The 24,977-nt window shown below is 38.4% G+C and overlaps 1 protein-coding gene across 15 annotated transcripts in view; it reads right to left on the minus strand.

Annotated features, from left to right (window-relative positions):
• Positions 1-21,926, minus strand: part of LOC128686995 (uncharacterized) — an 85,256-nt gene extending 63,330 nt beyond the window's left edge. For 3 of the 15 annotated variants that reach the window (XM_070097428.1, XM_070097390.1, XM_053774362.2), the window contains exons 1-2: positions 21,760-21,890; positions 2,994-3,498 (exon numbers count right to left, since the gene is read on the minus strand). In XM_070097428.1, the coding sequence (XP_069953529.1) occupies positions 2,994-3,449 (456 nt within the window). In that variant the 5' untranslated portion in view covers positions 3,450-3,498; positions 21,760-21,890. The other 12 variants (XM_053774386.2, XM_053774399.2, XM_053774393.2 and 9 more) reach the window with 12 other exon arrangements.
• Positions 21,927-24,977: the final 3,051 nt, after the last annotated feature.

Here is a 24,977-nt window from a genome sequence, read left to right on the forward strand (position 1 = left end):
AAAATTTAGCTTAAAATACCTATAGTACATCCAAAATATATAGATATATTGTATAGTGCAAGCACTCAAAGAATGGGAGGGGATGATCCAGTTTATTAGGTCATTCAATTTTTCTTGTTTACCCTCATTTCGAAGTTTAGCCACTTCTAAAGAACGTATAGGAATAGGATGCAACCCAAATCAGGTGGCTAATACCCAGGTACCTATTTACTGCTAGGTGAACAGGAGTAACAGTTGAAAGGAAACATGTCCAATATATCCACCTGCTCCAGGATCAAACCCAGGACCTTCAGTTATGCAATTCTGGCAACACAGATACTGAATAAGTAATAGTGAATGTGTCTCCTTATTTGTATCACCCTACCTTCAAATCAAATAAAAAATAAAAATCAAAATGTTATTTCTTTGCTAAGGTTACAATATGTATTTACATTTCATAATCTGACTGGGACAAAGAAAGCCACTATCATGCTGAGGCATTTCGGGCAGACTTAACCTAATATGTACTTAGACTACTTGTGTCTAGACAGGTGAAGAGTGGTAGATACAAATACACGTATTCAATATTTTACTCTATTAATATGAGGTAGTACAATTTATGATACAAACATATATTTTTAAGTTTGTAATTAAGTTTGTTTATTATTAATATGAGGTAGTACAATTAACCCTTTCAGGGTCCAGAGGCCAAATTTCAAAGTGCGCACCAGTGTCCAAGAATTAATAAAAAATAATTTTGTTATTTTTTTATGAAATGGTAGAGAATCTTTTTCTGAAGGTAATAAAACAAAAAGTACGAAATTTGATGGAAAATTGACGAAATTATGCTCTCACGAATTTTGGTGTGTCAGCGATATTTATACATCGGCGATTTTGCCGACTTTGACTCGCATTTTAGATCAATTACCTTATTCCAGTCGATCAAATTTTTAGCTATTTCACTAGTATTACTTTTATTCTATCGATTGAGCACAAGAAATTGCCAACTCAACTGTTTCAACTACAAAATAAAGTGATTGGAAATTGGTAATTTGGCCAATTTAGTGCAAAGTTCAAAATATTCCAGTTTCAAAATAGGGTCCAGAATAAACAATGCAGACATTCCTGGCACTAAACTAACATTTCCTCTGTGCATTTGTTACGTTCTCAGGCTATACAAATGAATTCCATTTTGATTTATTATTCACATAATGAATTTTTATTCAAACCAAAAAGTAGATTTACTGTCATGCAATATTGTAATTGAATAAACAATATCAGCACATTTGTGAACATATATTAGACCCACCAGCTGGCATGTATTAGATGTGTGAGGTCATTTGTTTACTCTTGAACATCGGCTAATTTGAGCTCAGTTTCAAGCCATTTTCAGTACTAAAACCAATCAAAATCATCTCTATTTCTGTAATATATTTTCCATTCTATCAAATGAGACCAAGAAATCGCAAATACAACTATAAAAAACATACGAAAAACACTGCAAAATTGCCGTTTTAATAAAAAATTATGGTCTGTTTTTTCTCTCTCATTATGCACTGCGTGCTGCAGGATTTGTTTTATGTGGTGCACACATACAACACAGATGTATTCTCTCATATCTAGGCCCAAATTTACAGCTCACAGCTTATCAGAGTGAGCTGAGCTCATGGCGTAGATCTACGGTTTGGACCCTCAATGTAAAGCCGTAGATCTACGGCACGGACCCTGAAAGAGTTAATGATACACACATACATTTTAAAGTTTGTATTTTTTTTATTAACACATTGACCGTTTCCCACCAAGGTAGGGTGGCCCAAAAAAGAAAAACTTTCACCATCATTCACTGCATCACTGCCTTGCCAAAAGCACGCTTACACTACAGTTAAAAAACTGCAACATTAAGGTGATTGGCCATGGTTCCCCAAGCACAAATACCATAGATGAGGTAAGGGTATATTAGAGAGTGATATAAAGTAAGGAGTGCAATTTGGGAAACATAGTATCGTATCTTGGAAAGGATGCCTACTGTTTTGGAAACTTTCTTAGTTATATGCTGGATGTGGGTCTGAAATTAATAAGCAAGTGATATTTTTTACCTCAACCACATATCACAAAGGTTGGGTAACATAAAAAACTGAAACACATTCATCATTACTCATTTGTACTTGAACTCAGAGAGTGCATGTTGTCTATGTTCTTTGTTGACATTGTTGACATTGTGCCATCTTTAACTTCTATGTCAAGTTGCATCTTGCCCTACCCCACAATTGACCTGTGTACCATACCTCTGTGCCATACACTGAAATTCAAATGTCATGTCAAGGCAACATCTCCATCTATCCTTCAGTAATACTGCTTTTCCTTATAAACATACTGTACTCTACAAGGAGTCATGTACAATTCTTCAACAAAAAATTGGGAAAAATGTCTTTAAGTACATTATCTCACAAACAGAAACACACAGAGAAGATAGTAAATAAATGGACATACAGTATACAGTCTTGCAAATTGGTGATAATTCTTATATCTCTATTCCCACATCAACAAAATGAATCAAAAGATGTAATAACAAAAATAGTCTACAATTATGTCACTTAGTGTTACAATTTCAGTAATTAAACATGCTACAACTTCAAGGTAAAGTCACAGTGGAGATCCTCAATCAGTCACAGAGTAGATATGTAAATACAAAACAATTAAAATAGAGGGCCAAGATAAAAGATCACATAAAAGCAAAACTTTCTGATACAGCAAAATACATGTACTGTATACACTGTACATTAACCTCATTTTTATTAGGAATTCTGTTTTATAGAAATGTTTTAGAATAAAAAGTACATTGATCATCAGAAATTCAGTAGTAAATATGGAATTTATTATCTAACATTAAGGAAAAAAATTAATGTACTGTATTGTACAGTACAGTTAGCCTACTTTTGTACATACAAACTACAGAATTATAAACTGCAAATTTAAATAATTATTGGAGAGATTATAGCACAACATGACTATACCTGTCTTTTAATCTTTGAAGATGTATTGGGCGAGTCTAATTTGTTTTTTACGAGTAGCGATAAATTTGGCTTCTCTTGTCGAGCATTTAACAAAGCCTCACCAACACGAAGGGTTGAATGAATTTCTGGAGCTCCATAAATATTTGAGGCACTCTCTGGCAATGAAGCCATCTGAATGCCACCCAGTTTTCTCTTGTCTCTTCTGTCACAACAGGCAATGTTTTTCTTTTGGGCAGCAAGAGCTTTTAATTCCTGACTAATTTTTGGAACAACTGGGAAGCTTCTCATTTCAGTGTTTGCTAATACAATGGGCTGATCATTTGTTCTCTTCTGCAGTGCTTCCAATCTTGGGAGAGCTTCATCTGTAATATTTTCGTTGTTGGCATCCACCTCTGCATAAATGTGTCTTTCCCCTCCTTTTACAATCTTCATATTTCTTTTCTTGCTTCTGTCCATTTAAAATGGATGCACTCAATTTCTTCTTGAACTGGATGATTCACAGTATCTAACAGGAATAAATGAGTTATTTGAGACATGAAACACACTAAATCCCGCTTCACATTTACTGCTCATCCGAGAATTCAGTTTTAACTAAAGAAGGGCAAACTATACAAAGCTTACAATTATATCAAAGGATCCAATCAGAGCTGATGAGATTTAACATTTTAATACAAGGTCTGGCAAAAAAAAAAAACATGTACAGTAGATCATTGATTAAGATGTGATCTTTCAAGATGTTTTCACTGCATATACAGTGGAACCTCAAATTTTGAATGTATCGCTTATTGAACTCTTCAAAAATCAACCGCTTTTTTTGAGCCAACTTTGTCCCTATTATCGAACTCGCCCCTTCTTTCGAACTGCCTGGTACCGGACCTGTCCGCCAGCCCACTCTGTCCGCGTCCCCACGCAGGCACCGTGAGCCAGTCTAGCTTTGTTGATGCTTGAGTGAACACTAACCTGCGGTCTCATTCAAACATTTTACGATTAATTCATTGTGTTTAGTGCTTGTGGGACTGTGAAATAAGCTACCATGGGCCCAAAGAAACTTGCTAGTGATACCCCTGTGGTAAAGAAAGTGAGAAACACCATAGATGTGAAGAAGGAAATAATACAGAAGTATGAGAGTGGTGTGCGACTTGTTGAGCTTGCCAGGATGTATGGGAAAAACAAGTCGACCATCGCTTCTATCCTGGCAAAGAAAGAACAGATCAAGGAAGCTGATGTCGCTAACCAAAAAAAGACCATAGACAATCGATCAGGTTGAGAAATTGTTGCTGGTGTGGATCAAGGATAGAGAGATGGCAGGTGATAGTGTTTCAGAAACGATTATTTGTGAAAAGGCAAGGAAGTTGCATGCCAATTCAAAGATTAAGGAGATTTGTACCAAGTGGAATGATGTCCAAATCTTTGTGGAGAAGTACCACCCTGAGCAAGCTGAAACAAGCCATCTTTGCAACAAGTTCTGTGACAGAACCATGTCCCATTTTTGGAAAATCTTAAAGTGGCACCAGAAACAGAGGACTGTGGACGGTTATTTTGTGAGACAGGGGTCCAGTGACTCTCAAGCTAGTCCTTGTGGCATTAAAAGACAGAGAAGGAAAGTAACCCCAAAAAGGACTTTGATACCTAAAGTCCTTATGGAAGGGGATTCCCCTTCCAAACACTAACCCCAACTCCCTCTCTCCTCCTCCCTATCTTCCAGATGCCATCACCAATCTTCAATAAAGGTAAGTAAAAATGTTATTTATATGTTTATTTAAATTTATTAATAATGGTACACTATATTTGTTGTGTGTATGTAAAACTATAATGTAATACTATCTATAAAATGTATTTTTTTGTAAATATTTTTGGGTTTCTGGAACAGATTAATTGTATTTCCATTATTTCTTATGGGAAATATTGCTTTACCTTTCAAACTTTTCAACTTTAGAACTAGCTCCTGGAATGGATTAAGTTCAAAATTTGAGGTTCCACTGTGTATCATGGTTGAAGAACTGCGGGAGTTTTTCAATCATGATGCCATGATGACAGTGTAACTATTGGGAAAAATAGCTAAAAGTCCATACAAGAAGGCTAGTAACTTATTTCACTGCAACTGTACAATGCTGTGCCAATAACCCTATGACTGTCATGCAGAACTACATCATTGACACCAGGGTCCATCACGTAGATCTATGGCACGAACTCAGCTAACTCAGAGCTGTGAGTAGTAAATTTTGGCCTAGATATGACAAGAAAAGCAAAACTCTGACCTTGTGTTTAGTTTAACCCTTTCAGGGTCGAGAGGCCCTCTCCTAAACTCGTTCTCAGGGTTGAAAATTTTTCGGAAAAACAAATATTTTTTCTTATGAAATGATGGAGAATCTTTTCCCAAACATAATGACACCAAAAGTATGAAATTTGATGGAAAACTTACGGAATTATGCTCTCGCGGAGTTAGCGGTCTCGACGATGTTTACGCACCGGCAATTTTGCCCACTTTTGAGCCCTATATTCGGCCAATTCCAGTGTTCTAGTTGACAAAAATCATATCTATTTTGCTAGAACTCCATTTTTTCTATCGAATGAGTACAAGAAACCACCCAGTTACCTATTTCAACTATCCAGTAAAGTGGTCAGAAATTGGCAATTTTGCCAATTTCACGCATATTTCAGAAGATGCCAATTTCCAAATAGAGTCCAGAATAAACAAGACAAACATTCCCGGCACTAAAATAATATTTTCTCTGTTCATTAGTCACGTCCCCGGGCCCCTCTTACATCTCTCTTGCTTTCCACTTTGAATTTTTATTCTCACAAAAAAATAGAAGATTTACTGTTATGCAGACCACTGCATTAGTGTAGAAATGGTATAAATAATATCAGCACACTTGTGAAAGAATTTTAGACTCACCAGTTGACGTGTATTGGACACTTGGCATGATTTGTTTACTTTTGAACTTCGGTAAAAATCAAACATTTCTGCTACTTTGAGCTCCATTACAAGGTACTTTTCATTAAGAAACCAATCAAAATCATTTCAATTTCTGTAATATGTCTTCCATTCCATAAAATGAGACAAGGAAAACTAAAATACAACCATAACTACCATATGAAAATACGTACACTGCAAAGTCACTGTTTTAAACCAAAAACACGGTTGGAGTTTTTTTTTTTTCTCATTATGCACTGTGTGCTGTAGGATTTTTTTATACTGTGCACACTGACCACATAGACCCATTCTTTCATATGTAGGCCTACCAGCTTTCTCTCATTAGATCTGAAGGCGCTAGAATTTAGGCATACTAGTACGTCAATAACCCTGGTGCATAAGCCGTACTAGTACGTCCAAAACCCTGAAAGGGTTAAAATAGCACCTTTGTGGGGTTTTCTAGCATAGCTTTCATGGTTTTTCTGGCTGCTTCTTTGTATCATTTGATAGAATGGAAGACATTCTACTAAAATTGAGATAATTTTAGTGAGCTGCAGGACTGGAAGTAGCCTATCAGCCTCAAAGTAGCAGAAATATTAAATTTTTATTGATATTCCTGAGGATGAGAAAGGCCTCCTTTACAACCCCCTGTTCTGTTTTATGGGTTTTTACTAGGTCTTCCTCAACTATTTTGATGCAGTAAACCATGACAAATTATTCCTGATTATATTTCACTATCCAAGAAATAGGGTATATCTTTGATTTTTTGTGTATTCAAAATAGAAGGCAAGTGTAATATAGGAGAGGCTTAGGGAACATGATTATTGCACAGAAGAAATAATGTTTTAGTGCCTGTAATATCTAGTGTTTATTTTGGACTGTTTTTAAATTTGATTTTTTTGAATTTTGCATAAAATTGGCCAAATTACCAATTTCTGTGTACCTTATAAGGTAGTTTTGATAGCTGAATGGGTGGTTTCTTGTATTCACCTGATAGAATGGATGGCATAAAGTAGGATCCCGCTTTACAGCACTTCGATTTTTTTTTTTTTTTTTTTTTACACAGGGGATTAGCTAATACATTCAAATTATGACCAAAAATTTGTTTATACAGCTCCCCGATTCGCTTACAGTGTCCACATGCCACTCTGTTTACATCCTCCATGAGCTCCGTGTCTCTCGATTATGTCTGGAAACTTTCCAAAATTTCAAGCATTTTAAAGTTATTGTGTATTTTATATATACTCTGATAACTGTACTTAGGTGTACCTGAACCTAAATAAACTTAAACACTGTGTTGGTATGCAGGTACACATTAAAATCACTAAGCATGTTTCACTAGTGTTGAAGATGCTATAATAATAATAATAATAATAATAATAATAATAATAATAATAATAATAATAATAATAATAATAATAATAATAATAATAACTTATATAATTATATGTAATAATAACACCACTCTCTGTTCCTTACTACTTTTTTTTATTATAGAAAATGCAAGGGATAATATACAGTAGGGCCTCCATTTTACAGCACATTGTCTTACAGCGTCCCGCTAATACGGACATTTCAAATTATGACCAAAACTCGCTATACGGCTCCCCCCACCTGACATTCTAATACAGTCACCGCGCCCCACCCAGTTTGTTAACATTTTCCATGAGCTCCATGAGCACCATGTCTCTCCATTATATCTGGAAACTTTCCAAAATTTCAAGTGTTTAAAGTTATTTTATGCTTCATATACATACATGTATACTCTGATAATTATATTTACGTGCACCTGTACTTAAATAAACTTACACACTGTGCTGGCATGCAGGTACACATTAAAATCACTAAGAGTGTCTTATTAGTCTTGATGCCATATTAATAATAAAAATAATAATAATAATACACAATAATAATCACTCTAAGGTGCATTAAATGTCATATATTACATTAATGTAAACACTTTCATTAATCCATCTATGATATTTTTTTCAAAATTATATAATAAACAAGCTATGTAACATATACAACATGATAAATACACCCCACAGTAGAAGTGGAAGTGGAACAGAATTCTTCCTCCGTAAGCTACGCGTGTTGTAAGAGGTGGCTAAAATGACGGGAGCAAGGGCCTAGTAACCCCTCCTCCTGTATAAATTACTAGATTTAAAAAGAGAGACCTTCATTTTTCTTTTTGGGCCACCCTGCCTTGGTGGGATGTGGCCTGTTTGTTGAAAAAAAAAAAAAGAGATGTTACATGTATGAACCAAAACCAGACGCATTCGTCTACAGTGGACCCTCAGTTAACGACGTCATCGGATAACGTAAAAATTGGATAACAACACGTTTTTGCATCAAAATATTGGCTCAGTTAACAACAAAGAACTCGGTTAAAGTCATTTGTCCCTAACGTGTCTACGTGGCCTGAGCAGCCCTGCCACTCCATGTACAGCCAGTGTGCCATTGTTTACAAGCCAGTGAGAATGATTCTACTCATGCATGTGATACATTTTGTATTATTCCATTGTTTTTAGTGCTTGTAACTGCTAAATAAGCCACCATGGGCCCAAAGAAAGTTTCTAGTGCCAGCCATGTGGTAAAGAGGGTGAGAAATACTATTGAATTCAAGAAAGAGATCATTGCAAAATATGAAAGTGGAGTGCAGATCTCCAAGTTGGCCAGGTTGTATAACAAACCCCATACAACCATCGCTACTATTTTAGCTAACAAAAAGGCAATCAAGAAAGCTGGTGTTGCAAAAGGTGCAAATGTGCTTACAAAACAGAGATCGCAAAATACTAGACGTGGAGAGACTGTTGTTGGTGTGGATCAATGAGAAACAATTACCAGGAGATAGTGTTTCACAGTCAATTATATGTGAAAAGACAAGGCAGTTGCATGATGATCTAATTAAGAAAATGCCTGGAACTAGTGCTCATATTGGTGAATTTAAGGCCAGCAAAGGTTGGTTTGAGAAATTTAAGAATCGTAGTGGCATACACCGCGTGATAAGGCATGGTGAGGCTGCCAGTTCTGACAAAAGAGTGGCTGAAAAATATGTGCAGAACTTTAAGGGGTACATAGAGGTTGAACAATTAAAACCCCAACAAGTGTTCAAATGTGACAAAACAGGCCTATTTTGGAATAAAATGCCAAACAGGACCTACATTACTCGGGAGGAAAAGGCACTCCCAGGACACAAGCCTATGAAAGACAGGCTAACTCTCATGTTTTGTAGTAATGCTAGTGGGGATTGCAAAGTGAAACCTTTACTCGTGTATCACTCTGAAACTCCCAGTGTTTTCAAGAAAACAAGTGTCATCAAGCTTAAATTGTGTGTGATGTGGAGGGCAAACAGTAAGGCATGGGTTCCTAGGGACATTTTCCTTGATTGGTTCTACGACATGTTTGGCCCCAGTGTGAAAAAATACCTCCTGGAAAATAAATTGCCACTCCAGTACCTCCTGTTAATGGACAGTGCTCCTACTCATCCACCAGACTTGGAAGAGAGAATTGTGGGGGAGTTTAGTTTCACCAAAGTTAAATTTTTGCCCCCCTTAACACCACTCCTCTCCTCCAGCCCATGGACCAGCAGGTCATTTCAATTTTCAAAAAAACTGTACACCAAAGCAGTGTTTCAAAAGTGCTTTGAAGTGACCTCAGACACTGAATTGACCCTAAGAGAGTTCTGGAAGATCATTTCAGTATCCTCAGTTGCATAAACCTTATAGGTAAGGCTTGGGAGGGAGTGACTTGCAGGACTTTGAATTCTGCTTGAAGAAAATTGTGGCCAGAATGTGTACAAGAGAGGGATTTTGAAGGGTTTGGGGTTAACCCTGAGGAGCCTATGCTAGTTGTGGAATCTACTGTGGCATTGGGGAAGTCCATGGGGTTGGAGGTTAGTGGCAAGGATGTGGAAGAGTTGGTGGAGGACGACAATGAAGAGCTAACCACTACAGAGCTGCAAGAGCTTGAGGTGCAACAGCAACAGACCACAGCTCAGAAATTTTTTTCAGAGGAGGGGGAACAGAGATGGAGGACACTGCCTTCTTCAATGATTAAGGACATTTGTACAATGTGGACATCACCTTGACACAGCTGTTGCAAAGCCGTGCTGGCAACATCTACAATGACAATGTTGTGTCCCATTTTAGGGAAATCTTAAAGACACGCCAGAAACAGAGCTCTCTGGACAGAGGGGTCCAGTGACTCTCAAGCTGGTCCTAGTGGCATTAAAAAACAAAGAAGGGAGGTAACCCTGGAAAAGAACTTGGTACCTAAAGTCCTAATGGAAGGGGATTCCCCTTCCAAACAATTGTAAACTCCTCCATCCTCTGCCCTCCTCCCATCTCATCACTCATCAAATACGTCTTCAATAAAGGTAAGTATAATTTTATTAATTATTAATGTATTTATTCTGCATGTCTCATTGTTTTCTGTGTAGGGAAATGTATATTTCATGTAAAAAATTAACAGATTAACTGGATTTCCATTGTTTCTTATGAGAAAAATTAATTTGAATAATGACAAAATCAGTTAAAGACAAGCTCTCTGGAATGGATTAATGTCGTTAACTGAAGGTCCACTGTACGGTACAGTGGACCCCCGCATAACGATCACCTCCGAATGCGTCCAATTATGTAAGTGTATTTATGTAAGTGCATTTGTACGTGTATGTTTGGGGGTCTGAAATGGACTAATCGACTTCACAATATTCCTTATGGGAACAAATTCGGTCAGTACTGGCACCTGAACATACTTCTGGAGTGAAAAAATATCATTAACCGGGGGTCCACTGTACTTGTTTACATAAGTCCACTTCTCACTCCTCTCTCATTTGCTTGTTCTCTCTCTCTCTCTCTCTCTCTCTCTCTCTCTCATTTATTCGTTTTTACCTCGTTTACTCACCTCTCACCCTACATTAACCCTTTGACTGTCGCGGCCGTATATATACGTCTTACGAGGTACCATGTTTGACGTATATATACTCATAAATTCTAGCGGCTTCAAATCAAGCAGGAGAAAGCTGATAGGCCCACATGTGAGAGAATGGGTCTGTGTGGTCAGTGTGCACCATATAAAAAAATCCTGGAACACGCAGTGCATAATGAGAAAAAAAAAACTCTGACCATTTTTTTTAATTAAAATGCCGACTTTGTGGTCTATTTTCGTATAGTATTTATGGTTGTATTCTCGTTTTCTTGGTCTCATTTGATAGAATGGAAAACATATTACAGAAATAGAGGTGATTTTGATTGATTTTACTATAAAAAGAACCTAGAAATGGAGCTCAAATTAGGGGAAATGTTTGATTTTTGCCAATGTTCAAAAGTAAACAAATGATGCCATTGTCCAATAAATGTCCAACTAGCCATTCTAATATGCAGTCATGAATGGGTTTATGTTATTTATACAATTATTACAGTATTGCAGTAGTCTGCATAATAGTAAGTCTTCTATTTTTTGTTTGAATAAAAATTCAAAATAGAAAGCAAGAGTAATATCAGAGGGGCCTGGAGACATGACTGATGAGCAAAGAAAATGTTATTTTAGAGCCAGGAATGTCTGCATTGTTCATTCTGGACCTTATTTTGAAATTGTCATATTTTTTAGTTTTCGTGAAATTGGGCAAATTGCAAATTTCTGACCACATTATTAGGTAGTTGAAATAGGTAAATGGGCAGTTTCTTGTACTCAATCGATAGAAAATATGGAGTTCTAAAGAAATAGCTATGAGTTTGGGCGACTGGAACAATGGAATTAGCCGAAAATAAGGCTCAAAGTGGGCAAAATCGCCGATTTGTAAACAGTGCCGAGGTCGCTAACTTCGCGAGAGCATAATTCCGTCAGTTTTCCATCAAATTTCGTTTTTTTTGTGTCATTACAATTGGCAAAAGATTCTCTATCATTTCATAAGAAAAAATAATTTTTTTTTTTTTTTAAATTTTGCGACACCAGGAGACACCTCAGGATTGGGGGTTGCGACAGTCAAAGGTTTAAGACTACAAATATTTTAAGGTAAGTAATGAACGTACTGTATATGCATTTTATCACTCTGAGGCACTTTAAATGTCGTAGTTTATTACATGTGGGTGAGGTAGCATGGCTGGCTACCATACTTCCCACACCTGACCTCTTACAATAAATACTACTCACTTCTCACCCTACATTAAGACTACAAATATTTTAAGGTGAGTAATGAGTGTACTGTGTGTGTTTCTTACTTTTTATTGCTAACTTAATTTATGTAAGCATAAACTTATTATCTGACATTTATGTGCATTTATAAGTGGAAAAAATGGCGCTCTGCTTTCTGGCGATGTCTGCTTTCCAGCAGTAGCCTGGAACCTAACCTGCTGTAGAAGTGAGGCCCTACTGTATTTTATTATATATTTTTTAATTTATTTATTAACCCCTTCAGGGTCCAAGGCCCAAATCTGAAGTGGTGCCCCAGTGTCCAAGAATTTAAAAAAAAAAATTTGTTATTTTTTCTTATGAAATGGTAGAGAATCTTTTTGTGAAGGTAATAAAACAAAAAGTACGAAATTTGATGGAAAACTGACGAAATTATGCTCTTGCGAATTTTGACGTGTCAGCGATATTTACGAATCGGCGATTTTGCCGAATTTGACTCCCATTTCAGGCCAATTACATTATTCCAGTCAACCAAATTCTTAGCTATTTCACTAGTATTACTTCTATTCTATCGATTGAGCACAAGAAATTGCCAAGTCAACTGTTTCAACTACAAATTAGAGTGATCGGAAATTGTTAATTTGGCCAATTTAACACAAAGTTCAAAATATTCCAATTTCAAAATAGGGTCCAGAATAAACAATGTAGGTATTCCTGGAACTAAACTAACATTTCCTCTGTTCATTAGTTACGTTTTGAGGCTTTACAAATAAATTCCATTTTGATTTTTTATTCACATAATGAATTTTTATTCACACCAAAAAATAGAAGATTTACTGTTATGCAATACTGTAATAATGGTATAAATATCATCACCATATTTGTGAATGCATATTAGACCCACCAGCTGGCGTGTATTAGACGTGTGAGGTCGTTTGTTTACTCTTGAATATCGTCAAAAATTTAACATTTCTGCTACTTTGAGCTCAGTTTCAAGCCATTTCCAGTGCTAAAACCAATCAAAATCATCTCTATTTCTGTAATATGTCTTCCATTCTATCAAATGAGCCCAAGAAATCGCAAATACAACTATAAAAAACATACGAAAAAACACCGCAAAGTCGCTGTTTTAATCGAAAAATCATGATTTCAGTTTTTTTCTCTCATTATACACAGTGTGCTGCAGGATCTGTTTTATGTGGTGCACACATACCACATAGATGTATTCTCTCATATCTAGGCCAAAATGTACCACTCACAGTTTATCAGAGTGAGCTGAGCTCATGACGTAGTATCGTAAGGGTTCTTAAATGGAGATATCGTAGGTTGAAAGTAGACACACTTGTTGGATGGTAAAATATATTGTCAGACTGAGATGAGAGATGGAGCCCGGTGCCAAGCCTGTTCACGTCTTGTAGGTCTGCCGCCGAGTGAGGGCGGGACAAAGGGATCACTGCCCATGTGTATGCCCATGACGTCACTCCAAGCCAAAGGCCTACGAGGGATCTCGTGTCTAAAGCACATGGAGGATACTAATATGCTATGCTATATAATACAGGGAATACAGGGATCAGCAACTATGCTGACAGTAGATCTACGGTTTGGACCCTGAATGTATAGCCGTAGATCTACGGGATGGACCCTGAAAGGGTTAACCCTTTGACTGTTTCAGGCCCCTCTCTGAAACTGTCATTCTATGTCGCCAAATATTCAAAAAAAAAAATTATTTTTTCTTATGAAAATGTTAAGATTATTTTTCTGAGTGTTTTAGTCCAAAAAAAAAAATTTTTGCCATCGGTACTTACCGAGATATAGAGCCGTGAAGTTTGCAGAAAATGAGCCGCGTATGGCAACAGCGGCGACTGCCGCTCACCCGGTAAACTTTAGTTTACTTGTAATTGAAGGTTTTTTGTTTTTTTCACTATTTTATTTTTTCACATAACTTATGTGGCCTATGAGACCAAAGTAAGGTGCAATGTATATATATACACTCGTTGTATACAACACAATAAGCACACAAACATAATTATCAATATATTGTTTACAAAACTTGTTTACAAAAACAAACAAACAATCATCCTCCTCCTCCTTCTCCTTCTCATCCTCCTTTTCCTCCTCCTCCTCCTCCTCCTTCTCCTCCTCCTCCTTCTCCTTCTCCTCCTCCTCCTTCTCCTTCTCCTCCTCCTCCTTCTCTTCCTCCTTCTCCTCCTTCTCCTCCTTCTCCTCCTCCTCCTTCTCCTCCTCCTTCTTCTCCTCCTCCTTCTTCTCCTCCTCCTTCTTCTCCTCCTCCTTCTCCTCCTCCTCCTCCTCCTCCTTCTCCTCCTTCTCCTTCTCCTTCTCCTTCTCCTTCTCCTCCTCCTCCTCCTCCTCCTCCTCCTCCTCCTCCTCCTTCTCCTCCTCCTTGTCTTGTGTGCGAGTGTGTGGCTTATAATTGTTTTGAGTCAGAAGTCGGCAGCTGTCAAAGTGACATACTGTCTCATTAGTCACTACCCCTACCGCCTGTCAAAACAATGGGGTCGGATGCTGCTTCCCCTCCTCCATTCTATCTAATTATCTTTCTCCCTCATTCTATATCTTTCAATCTGTCTCTCTTTCTATCTGTCTGCCTATCTCTGTCTCACAGGTACACATAAATACAAGTATACATAGTGTAAATTACCTAGGATAACCCAAGAAATCCAGACAAAGTGCTATACTCTGCTTGAAGATGTGAGTAAACGTGATGACACAGTCTTGTGGCTCTCTCTGAGACAGAGAGCTAGATGGACAGACAGGGAGCTTGACAGACAGACAAATAGACAGACAGACAAATGTTTGTGTACCAGCAAAAACAAAGGGAGGGCGATGGTCATGTAATATTACCCTCCTTTACGCTCATCAAAGTCAGCTCTTATCAGATGTTATCTCCCCTTATCTTGTCACTGTCATGGGGTGGACTTTTTTTTTTCTTGCTTCAAGGGAACAATATTATTACATCTTCTTCTTCCTCCTCCTCCTCCTCCTCCTCCTCTTCTTCTCCTCCTCCTTCTCGTCCTCCTCCTCCTCCTCCTCCTCCTCTTCCTTCCCTCCTCCTCCTCCTCCTCCTCTTCCTCCCCCTCCTCCTCCTCCATTGCTTTTGGTCTCAAACTCCTCCAAATCATGAAATTGATCTTCACTGACACTTCCATCTGTGTTAGAGCATCACTTGGGAAGAGAAGAGTCCCAGATTTGCTGGGGAATCACATATTTCTTACCGCTACACATGCTGAAAAAGGACAACTGAAATGGCATTCCCACAATGCACCACTGGCTCCCCGATTTTTTTTATATGGTGCACACTGACCATGGAGACCCATTCTCTCACATGTGGGCCTACCAGCTTTCTCCTGCTTGATTTGAAGCTGCTAGAATTTATGCGTATAAATACGTCAGAAACATTGGCTCGTAAGACGTATTTATACGTCGGAAACAGTCAAAGGGTTAATATAGATATAATACATTTATATGTACAATAGCAGTCTGGAAGTTAATTTCACAGCAGAGAGATGGACACATCGACCAATGGGTCACAAACATGATAATTTTTACTGATGTTTGCTGTGGTTGTGATGGAGGCATGTGATAGTTGCAGCAGGTAATAGTCATGGAACTGATTATCATGTCTGCCAGGTCACATCAACTCTTCAGACATTTCCATATCAACCAGCAATGATAACTATAATGTAACAAATAGGAAACATGATTATTCTTGAGTTTTGATAAATTACTTGATTATTCTTGAGTTTTGATGAATTTTGGTTGGCTTTTTTTTTTGGTGGGTCTAATGAACTTAACCCTATTGTTCATTTTAGTCTGTTTCTCTTTAGATGCCATTTTCAGGAACACAACTACGGTTTTAATCGACAGTCAACTGCAATATATGTACTACATAATATTCATGAAAACATGTTTTAACCAATAGACCATCAGTTAAAACATGATTAACACTTTCTCGATAACACAGTTGAAAAACTCATATTTTTAATGAGCATGCCATATTTATCAATTAGCATGGATTAGATTTATGGGAAAATATGGGATGCCATGAATTCTATCCCATCTGTCTCACAGTCAACATAAGGGTGAGGCCACTACCTTATGAGCATGCTTAGTTGCACTCTTAAAGTAAAGAACCTCCCATACCATCAGTTCTCTGTGCATACAATTACCATGTTATACTCAGCCTGTGCTAGTGAAATGATTTTTTTTTGTCCTCCCAGCTTGTCTCCGGATAATAACCATGGCAGCTAAGAGGAATGAGAGTGATGATGAAAATGAAAAGAAGTGCAAGAGTGAAAGTCCTGTTTTCATAAAATAAAAAAGATAAAGTGGTACCTTGAGTTTCGAACAACTCCCAACTCGAACAATTATGTAAGTATATTTTTATAAGTGCTTTGTAAGTGTATTTTTGGGGGCCTGAAACGGACTAATCTAATTTACATTATTCCTTATGGGAACATATTCGTTTGGTATCGGCACTGGAACAGCCTTCTGGAACGAATTAAGTTCGTAACTTGAGGCACTATTGTATTAGATAAATTTTAAAGCGGTGTACATACGTATATTCGAGGTCAGCACAAGCCTATAGTCTAAATGAAGTATCAATTGTTGCAATGAAAAAGAATGAGGTGAAGACATGAGATTGTGCAATGAGTAACTGAGGTAGTGACCTCCTGAAGAGAATGACATGGGTCAAAAAATATATATGACAGAAAAATTATTGAGCAAGTGGACTGAACAGAAAACCAAGAAAGGTGCACCACTTAATTTCATTATAAAAACAGAAAAAAGACTTAAAATATTATTATAGTGTTTAGTACTGGCTAGTTTCAAAAGTTCAAATTCTGGTGAAAGTAATTCTGCTGACACCACAGCTGCAGGGAAATTCCCTGCAGCTGTGGTGTCAGGAAGGAAATTATTTCTGAGGATGGTATGAGCCAAAGTGTTTATAATGCTGATGAGACAAGACTTAACTGGAAGAAGATGCCATTGGCTAGTAAAAAAAGAGCACTAGGATTCAAGGCAGCAAAGGATCAATTCAATTTTCTGCTGTGTGGTAATGCTTCAAGCAGTTTTTTAGTGTAAGCCCATTCTTACTTATTGCTCCAAGATTCCCCTGGTTTTGAAAGGTACAGATAAAAACCACCTTGCCAATTATTTGAAGGTCAAACTAGTCAGCATGGAAAACAGAGGACTTATTTATTGACTGGTTTAACCCTTTGAGGGTCGACAGGCCCTCTCCGAAACTCGTTCTCAGGGTCGGCCAAATTTAAAAAAAAAAAAAATTATTTTCTCTTATGAAAAGATAGAGAATCTTTTCCCGATCATAAAGACACCAAAAGTTTGAAATTTGATAGAAAACTTACGGAATTATGCTCTCGCAAAGTTAGCGGTCTCGGCGATGTTTACGCATCGGCGATTTTGCCCACTTTGAGCCCCATTTTCGGCCAATTTCACTGTACTAGTCGACAAAAAACATGAATATTTCGCTAGAACTCCATTTTTTCTATCGAATGGATGCAAGAAACCACTCATTTATGAAATTCAACTATCCAGTACAGTGGTCAGAATTTAGCAATTTTGCCAATTTCACACAAATTTCAAAAGATGCCAATTTCGGAATAGGGTCCAGAATAAACAAGAAAGACATTCCTGGCACTAAAATGACATTTCCTCTAGTCATTAGTCATGTCTCAAGTCCCCTCTTATATTCTTTTGCTTTCCACTTTGAATTTTTATTTTCACAAAAAATATAAGATTTACTGTTATGCAGACTACTGCATTAGTGTAAAAAATGGTATAAATATTATTGGTGCACTTGTGAAAGAATATTAGACTCACCAGTTGACGTGTATTGCACGCTTGGCACGATTTGTTTACTTTTGAAGTTTGGTAAAAATCGAACATTTCTGCTACTTTGAGCTCAATTTCAAGGCACCTTTCTTTGTAAAACCAGTCAAAATCATCTCAATTTCTGTAATATGTCTTCCATTCTATAAAATGAGACCAAGAAAACTAGAATACAACAATAAATACCATACGAAAATACACTGCAAAGTCGCTGATTTATTCAAAAAAAATGGTCAAAGTTTTTTTTTTCTCATTATGCACTGTGTGCTGCAGGATTTTTTTTAGACTGTGCACACTGACCACATAGACCCATTCTTTCATATGAAGGCCTACCAGCTTTCTCCCACTAGATTTGAGGCCGCTAGAATTTATGAGTACTAGTACGTCAAAAACCCCTACGCGTAAAACGTACTAGTACGACGAAAACCCTCAAAGGGTTAAGCATCATTTCATTCCTGAAGCTACTAATAATACCAATAATAAGAACACAAAAAAGAAAAGAAAAGGATGATCAACATCTTGTTGTCTACAAAGTACATGATACAACTGATACATAGTTGACATTATTGGTACACAATATAGAAAGACCACGGTTATGCAGAGCATTCTGACCAAGTTAGGTTAACCTTGACCCCAGGATGCGATCCACAACAGGTGACACACACTCAGGTACCTACTTACTGCTAGGTGAAGGACAGCAGATGAAAGGCAACATATCCAGCATTTCCACTTGGACACTCAAGTGTACGAGAGCTGAGAAAGCTACTAACCAAGCCAAGAGCACAAGAAAAAGAAAAAAAAAAAAAGACTGACTTATGTTATAATGACCCCAATGGTAACGGATGATGATAAACTATGTACGATTGCGGTAACTAGTGACATGGTCCTCAGACAAATAGAGAAACTAAAACCTAACAAATCCCCAGGCCCTGATGAGCTGTTTGCAAGGGTGTTAAAGGAATGTAAAGAGGAACTTATCATACCTTTGGCTAATCTTTTTAACATATCACTACAAACTGGAAGTGCCTGATAAGTGGAAAATGGCAAATGTAATACCTATTTACAAGGCAGGTGACAGGTCCTTGGCTTCGAACTAAAGACCTATAAGCCTTACCTCCATAGTGGGAAAATTTATGGAATCAATAATTGCTGAAGCAATTCGTAGCCATCTTGACAGGAGCAGAATGATTAATGAATCCCAACACGGTTTTACAAAGGGGCATTCCTGTCTTACGAATTTACTAACTTTTTTCACTAAGGTGTTTGAGGAGGTAGATCATGGTAATGAATATGATATTGTGTATATGGACTTCAGTAAGGCTTTAGATAGAGTTCCACACCAGAGGCTATTGAGGAAACTTAAGGCACACGGAATAGGAGAAATTTTTTCCTGGGTAGAGGCATGGCTAACAAATAGACAGCAGAGAGTTTGCATAAATGGGGAGAAATCAGAATGGGGGCACGTCACAAGCGGTGTTCCTCAGGGGCCAGTGTTGGGCCTGTTGTTGTTCACAATTTACATAAATGACATAGATGAGGGAATAAATAACGACATAAGCAAATTTGCTGATGACACCAAAATAGGCCGTCCAATTCATTCTAATGAGGACACTAGAGCACTCCAGGATGATTTGAATAGACTGATGCAATGGTCAGGGAAGTGGCAGATGCAGTTTAATATTGACAAATGCAAAGTTCTAAATATTGGACAGTTAAATAACCATGCCACATATAAACTAAATAATGTAGATCTTAATACTACTGATTGCAAAAAGGATTTAGGAGTCCTGGTTAGCAGTAATCTAAAACCAAGACAACAGTGCATTAGTGTTTGCAATAAAGCTAACAGAATTCTTGGCTTCATATCTAGAAGTATAAATAATAGAAGTCCTCAGGTTGTTCTTCAACTCTATATATCCTTGGTTAGGCCTCATTTAGACTATGCTGCTCAGTTCTGGTCACCGTATCACAGAATGGATATCAATGCTCTGGAAAACGTAGAGGAGGATGACAAAGATGATCCCATGTATCAGAAATCTTCCCTATGAGGATAGACTGAGGGCCCTGAATCTGCACTCTCTCGAAAGGCGTAGAATTAGGGGGGATATGATCGAGGTGTATAAATGGAAAACAGGAATAAATAAAGGGGATGTAAACAGCATACTGAAAATTTCCAGCCAAGACAGGACTTGCAGCAATGGTTTCAAGTTGGAAAAATTCAGATTCAGGAAGGGTATAGGAAAGCACTGGTTTGGTAATAGAGTTGTGGATGAGTGGAACAAACTCCTGAGTACAGTTATTCAGGCTAAAACGTTGTGTAATTTTAAAAATAGGTTAGATAAATACATGAGTGGGTGTGGGTGGGTGTGAGTTGGACCTGACTAGCTTGTGCTGCTGGGTCTGGTGCAGTGCTCCATCCTTGAGTGGAGGTGACCAGACTGGGGGGTCATTGGGCTAATCCGGGGGGGGGGGACATGGACCTGCTCCGCAAGGGTCAGTAGGTCTGTTGCAGTGTTCCTTCTTTCTTATGTTCTTATGTAACGAATCACTGACTTTTTTGGGTTATACTAGGTAATCTACACATGCTGCTTTGTAATATAATTTATGTAATTATATTTATGTGCACCTGTATGTGAATAAACTTACTTGATAATCTTTATTTCTACAGGTACATGTACAAGGTATACAGGCCTAGATGTATACCTATACAGAAAGCCCCCTTGTTATGCAGAGCATTTTGGACAAATTAGGTCAATATTTTCCCCAGGATGCGACCCACACCAGTCGACTAACACCCAGGTACCTATTTTACTGATAGGTGAACATGGACAACCGGTGTCTTAATGTCCATGGTTTTCACCCATACCAGGGATCAAACCATGGACCTCAATGTATGAGTGCACTAGCAATCAAACTTTGTAATTTAAGCATTGATGTATGCCATCTTTATGATAATCAACCAAAAGAATTATGAAATACAAAATGAAATAACAAATATATAGTGCATTGGAGAAAGAACTTAGTCAACCTATTTACAATATGATTTACAAGGAATTTTGTGAGGCTTAACAGACATCCTGTGAATAATCAAACATTTTTTCCCAGTTGGAATCAAAGGTACAAGTTTATTCAGGTACAGGTACACATAAATACAGTTACATAAATTATCATACATAGCAGCATGTGTATAGATTACCTAGGATAACCCAAAAAAGTTGGGTTCAATGTGATAATTATTATTTAAGTTAAAACAGGTAAGTAATTTAATTTAACTATGTGAAAAGCAGTTATAATAAAAGGAGATATACTAGGGATAAGGTAAATTCAGCTATTTATATTAATATTAAAGATTGGATCAAATTATAGTACATGTATGTTAGATACACAAGAAATCACTCTCCTCCCTTGCCGTAGCTATATTCATCAGGTACCTTTTGGCTGTCTTCTTGACCTGGCTCCTGCTATGACAGGCTTTGACATGTACAGGCAGTCTATTCCACTCATTTATTGATGTACAATAGAATGTGTTTGAAGCCTGGCCACTAACTGTAGGTACTGCAAAGGTGTACACATAAATAGTTACATAAATTATCATACATAGTAGCATGTGTAAATTACCCAGGATAACCAAAAAAAGTCAAGGCGACTTATTTCCATTGGGATCTTTGTAATATGTTATTATTTAAACTTTAGCATTTAAAAAATGCTAAGTAACTGAACTATGTGAAAAGCAGTTACAATACAAGGAAAAACTACAGTTGTTACACCTAACTGATGCTTGTAAGAGGTGCCAGTGAGAGAGCCATTAAACATGGCATATCTAAATAAAAACTTATTACATTCCTGGACCTCCAAAGACAACACATCAAGGTGACTGATCGAATTAAACTTGGTTAAATCTACGTAAGTAAGTAAGGTGGTTCTTCTACTTCTTCTGTTGGGTTTCAGGGCCACTAACAGCATACGCCGTATCGAGCCCGGCCGTCCAGTGCTAGGAGAGGGAATATCAACCAAAGTGGAAGAATGTCTTGACTAATAACTATGTATCATATGTCTCTGATAATAATAATAATAATAATAATAATATCTTTATTTACTACAAGTACATGTACAAGGTATACATTACTAGCTGACAACAATGACATACTACTATATAGAAACTCCCTTGTTATGCTCTGCATTTCGGGCAAATTACCTGGAGTTTACCTGGAGAGAGTTCCGGGGGTCAACGCCCCCGCGGCCCGGTCTGTGACCAGGCCTCCTGGTGGATCAGAGCCTGATCAACCAGGCTGTTGCTGCTGGCTGCACGCAAACCAACGTACGAGCCACAGCCCGGCTGATCAGGAACTGACTTTAGGTGCTTGTCCAGTGCCAGCTTGAAGACTGCCAGGGGTCTGTTGGTAATCCCCCTTATGTGTGCTGGGAGGCAGTTGAACAGTCTCGGGCCCCTGACACTTATTGTATGGTCTCTTAACGTGCTAGTGACACCCCTGCTTTTCATTGGGGGGATGGTGCATCGTCTGCCAAGTCTTTTGCTTTCGTAGTGAGTGATTTTCGTGTGCAAGTTCGGTACTAGTCCCTCTAGGATTTTCCAGGTGTATATAATCATGTATCTCTCCCTCCTGCGTTCCAGGGAATACAGGTTTAGGAACCTCAAGCGCTCCCAATAATTGAGGTGTTTTATCTCCGTTATGCGCGCCGTGAAAGTTCTCTGTACATTTTCTAGGTCGGCAATTTCACCTGCCTTGAGATTAAGACACATGTGCAACATCTGGGTATCTTTATTGTAGACGTTTCGCCATCCAGTGGCTTTATCAATACAAATTCTAGGACATAACTTGAAGACAGTAGAACTATGTACAGAAGATGAGGTAATCAGTCCCTCAACCTAGGAGTAGGTGCAAAGAGCACCATAGTCGTGGAGATTCTGAAGCAGAAGAAAGGAGCCTGGCGCTTATATAATAACGTCAGGTGTAGCAGACGAGGGCATATTCACTGGTAGGCGGGAATCCCCAGTGGAAGTAGGTCCTTCCCAAAGAGATGGGTTAGTTGTCATAGTCGTGAAGGTTATGTACATGTCCTCAGAATTAAGATTCCATGATGTTGCAGTGTCTGACAAGTTGTGTACGAATGGTATATAATACCGACAAGATGAGATTAAGACACATGTGCAACATCTGGGTATCTTTATTGTAGACGTTTCGCCATCCAGTGGCTTTATCAATACAAATTCTAGGACATAACTTGAAGACAGTAGAACTATGTACAGAAGATGAGGTAATCAGTCCCTCAACCTAGGAGTAGGTGCAAAGAGCACCATAGCCGTGGAGATTCTGAAGCAGAAGAAAGGAGCCTGGCGCTTATATAATAACGTCAGGTGTAGCAGACGAGGGCATATTCACTGGTAGGCGGGATTCCCCAGTGGAAGTAGGTCCTTCCCAAAGAGATGGGTTAGTTCTAGTAGTCGTGAAGGTTATGTACATGTCCTCAGAATTAAGATTCCATGATGTTGCAGTGTCTGACAAGTTGTGTACGAATGGTATATAATACCGACAAGATGAGATTAAGACACATGTGCAACATCTGGGTATCTTTATTGTAGACGTTTCGCCATCCAGTGGCTTTATCAATACAAATTCTAGGACATAACTTGAAGACAGTAGAACTATGTACAGAAGATGAGGTAATCAGTCCCTCAACCTAGGAGTAGGTGCAAAGAGCACCATAGTCGTGGAGATTCTGAAGCAGAAGAAAGGAGCCTGGCGCTTATATAATAACGTCAGGTGTAGCAGACGAGGGCATATTCACTGGTAGGCGGGATTCCCCAGTGGAAGTAGGTCCTTCCCAAAGAGATGGGTTAGTTCTAGTAGTAGTTGTCGTAGTCGTGGAGGTTATGTACATGTCCTCAGAATTAAGATTCCATGATGTTGCAGTGTCTGACAAGTTGTGTACGAATGGTATACTGTCTCAAAGTTATGTCCTAGAATTTGTATTGAAAAAGCCACTGGATGGCGAAACGTCTACAATAAAGATACCCAGATGTTGCACATGTGTCTTAATCTCATCTTGTCGGTATTATATACCATTCGTACACAACTTGTCAGACACTGCAACATCATGGAATCTTAATTCTGAGGACATGTACATAACCTTCACGACTACGACAACTAACCCATCTCTTTGGGAAGGACCTACTTCCACTGGGGAATCCCGCCTACCAGTGAATATGCCCTCGTCTGCTACACCTGACGTTATTATATAAGCGCCAGGCTCCTTTCTTCTGCTTCAGAATCTCCACGGCTATGGTGCTCTTTGCACCTACTCCTAGGTTGAGGGACTGATTACCTCATCTTCTGTACATAGTTCTACTGTCTTCAAGTTATGTCCTAGAATTTGTATTGATAAAGCCACTGGATGGCGAAACGTCTACAATAAAGATACCCAGATGTTGCACATGTGTCTTAATCTCATCTTGTCGGTATTATATACCATTCGTACTTCACCTGCCTTGAAAGGTGCTGTTAGTGTGCAGCAATATTCCAGCCTAGATAGAACAAGTGACCTGAAGAGTGTCATCATGGGCTTGGCCTCCCTAGTTTTGAAGGTTCTCATTATCCATCCTGTCATTTTTCTAGCAGATGCGATTGATACAATGTTATGGTCCTTGAAGGTCCTTGAAGGTCAGTGTCCCGGGATGCGACCCACACCAGTCGACTAACACCCAGGTACCCATTTTTACTGATGGGGAACATAGACAACAGGTGGAAAGAAACACGTCCAATGTTTCTACTCTGGCTGGGAATCGAACCCAGGCCCTCTCCGTGTGAAGCGAGAGCGTTAGCCACCAGGCCACCAGAGCCCTGAAGCCAGCAGGAAGGAGCAGGTACAGGCCAATATCTCCTGACGGTCCAGAGGGCGAAACCCCTCCCCGTTGAGGAGAACAGGTAGAGTGAAAGTGTGCACCCCAAGTGTGCGCTAGGCTGCACGGAGAGTAGTCCGTGCAGAGTGATAACGTGGGCACCACAGCAGGAAGTGTTCCACCGTCTCAGGCTGTGAGGAACACCATG

This window comes from Cherax quadricarinatus, chromosome 1 (assembly GCF_038502225.1).
Source record: "Cherax quadricarinatus isolate ZL_2023a chromosome 1, ASM3850222v1, whole genome shotgun sequence".
Lineage (NCBI taxonomy): Eukaryota > Metazoa > Arthropoda > Malacostraca > Decapoda > Parastacidae > Cherax > Cherax quadricarinatus.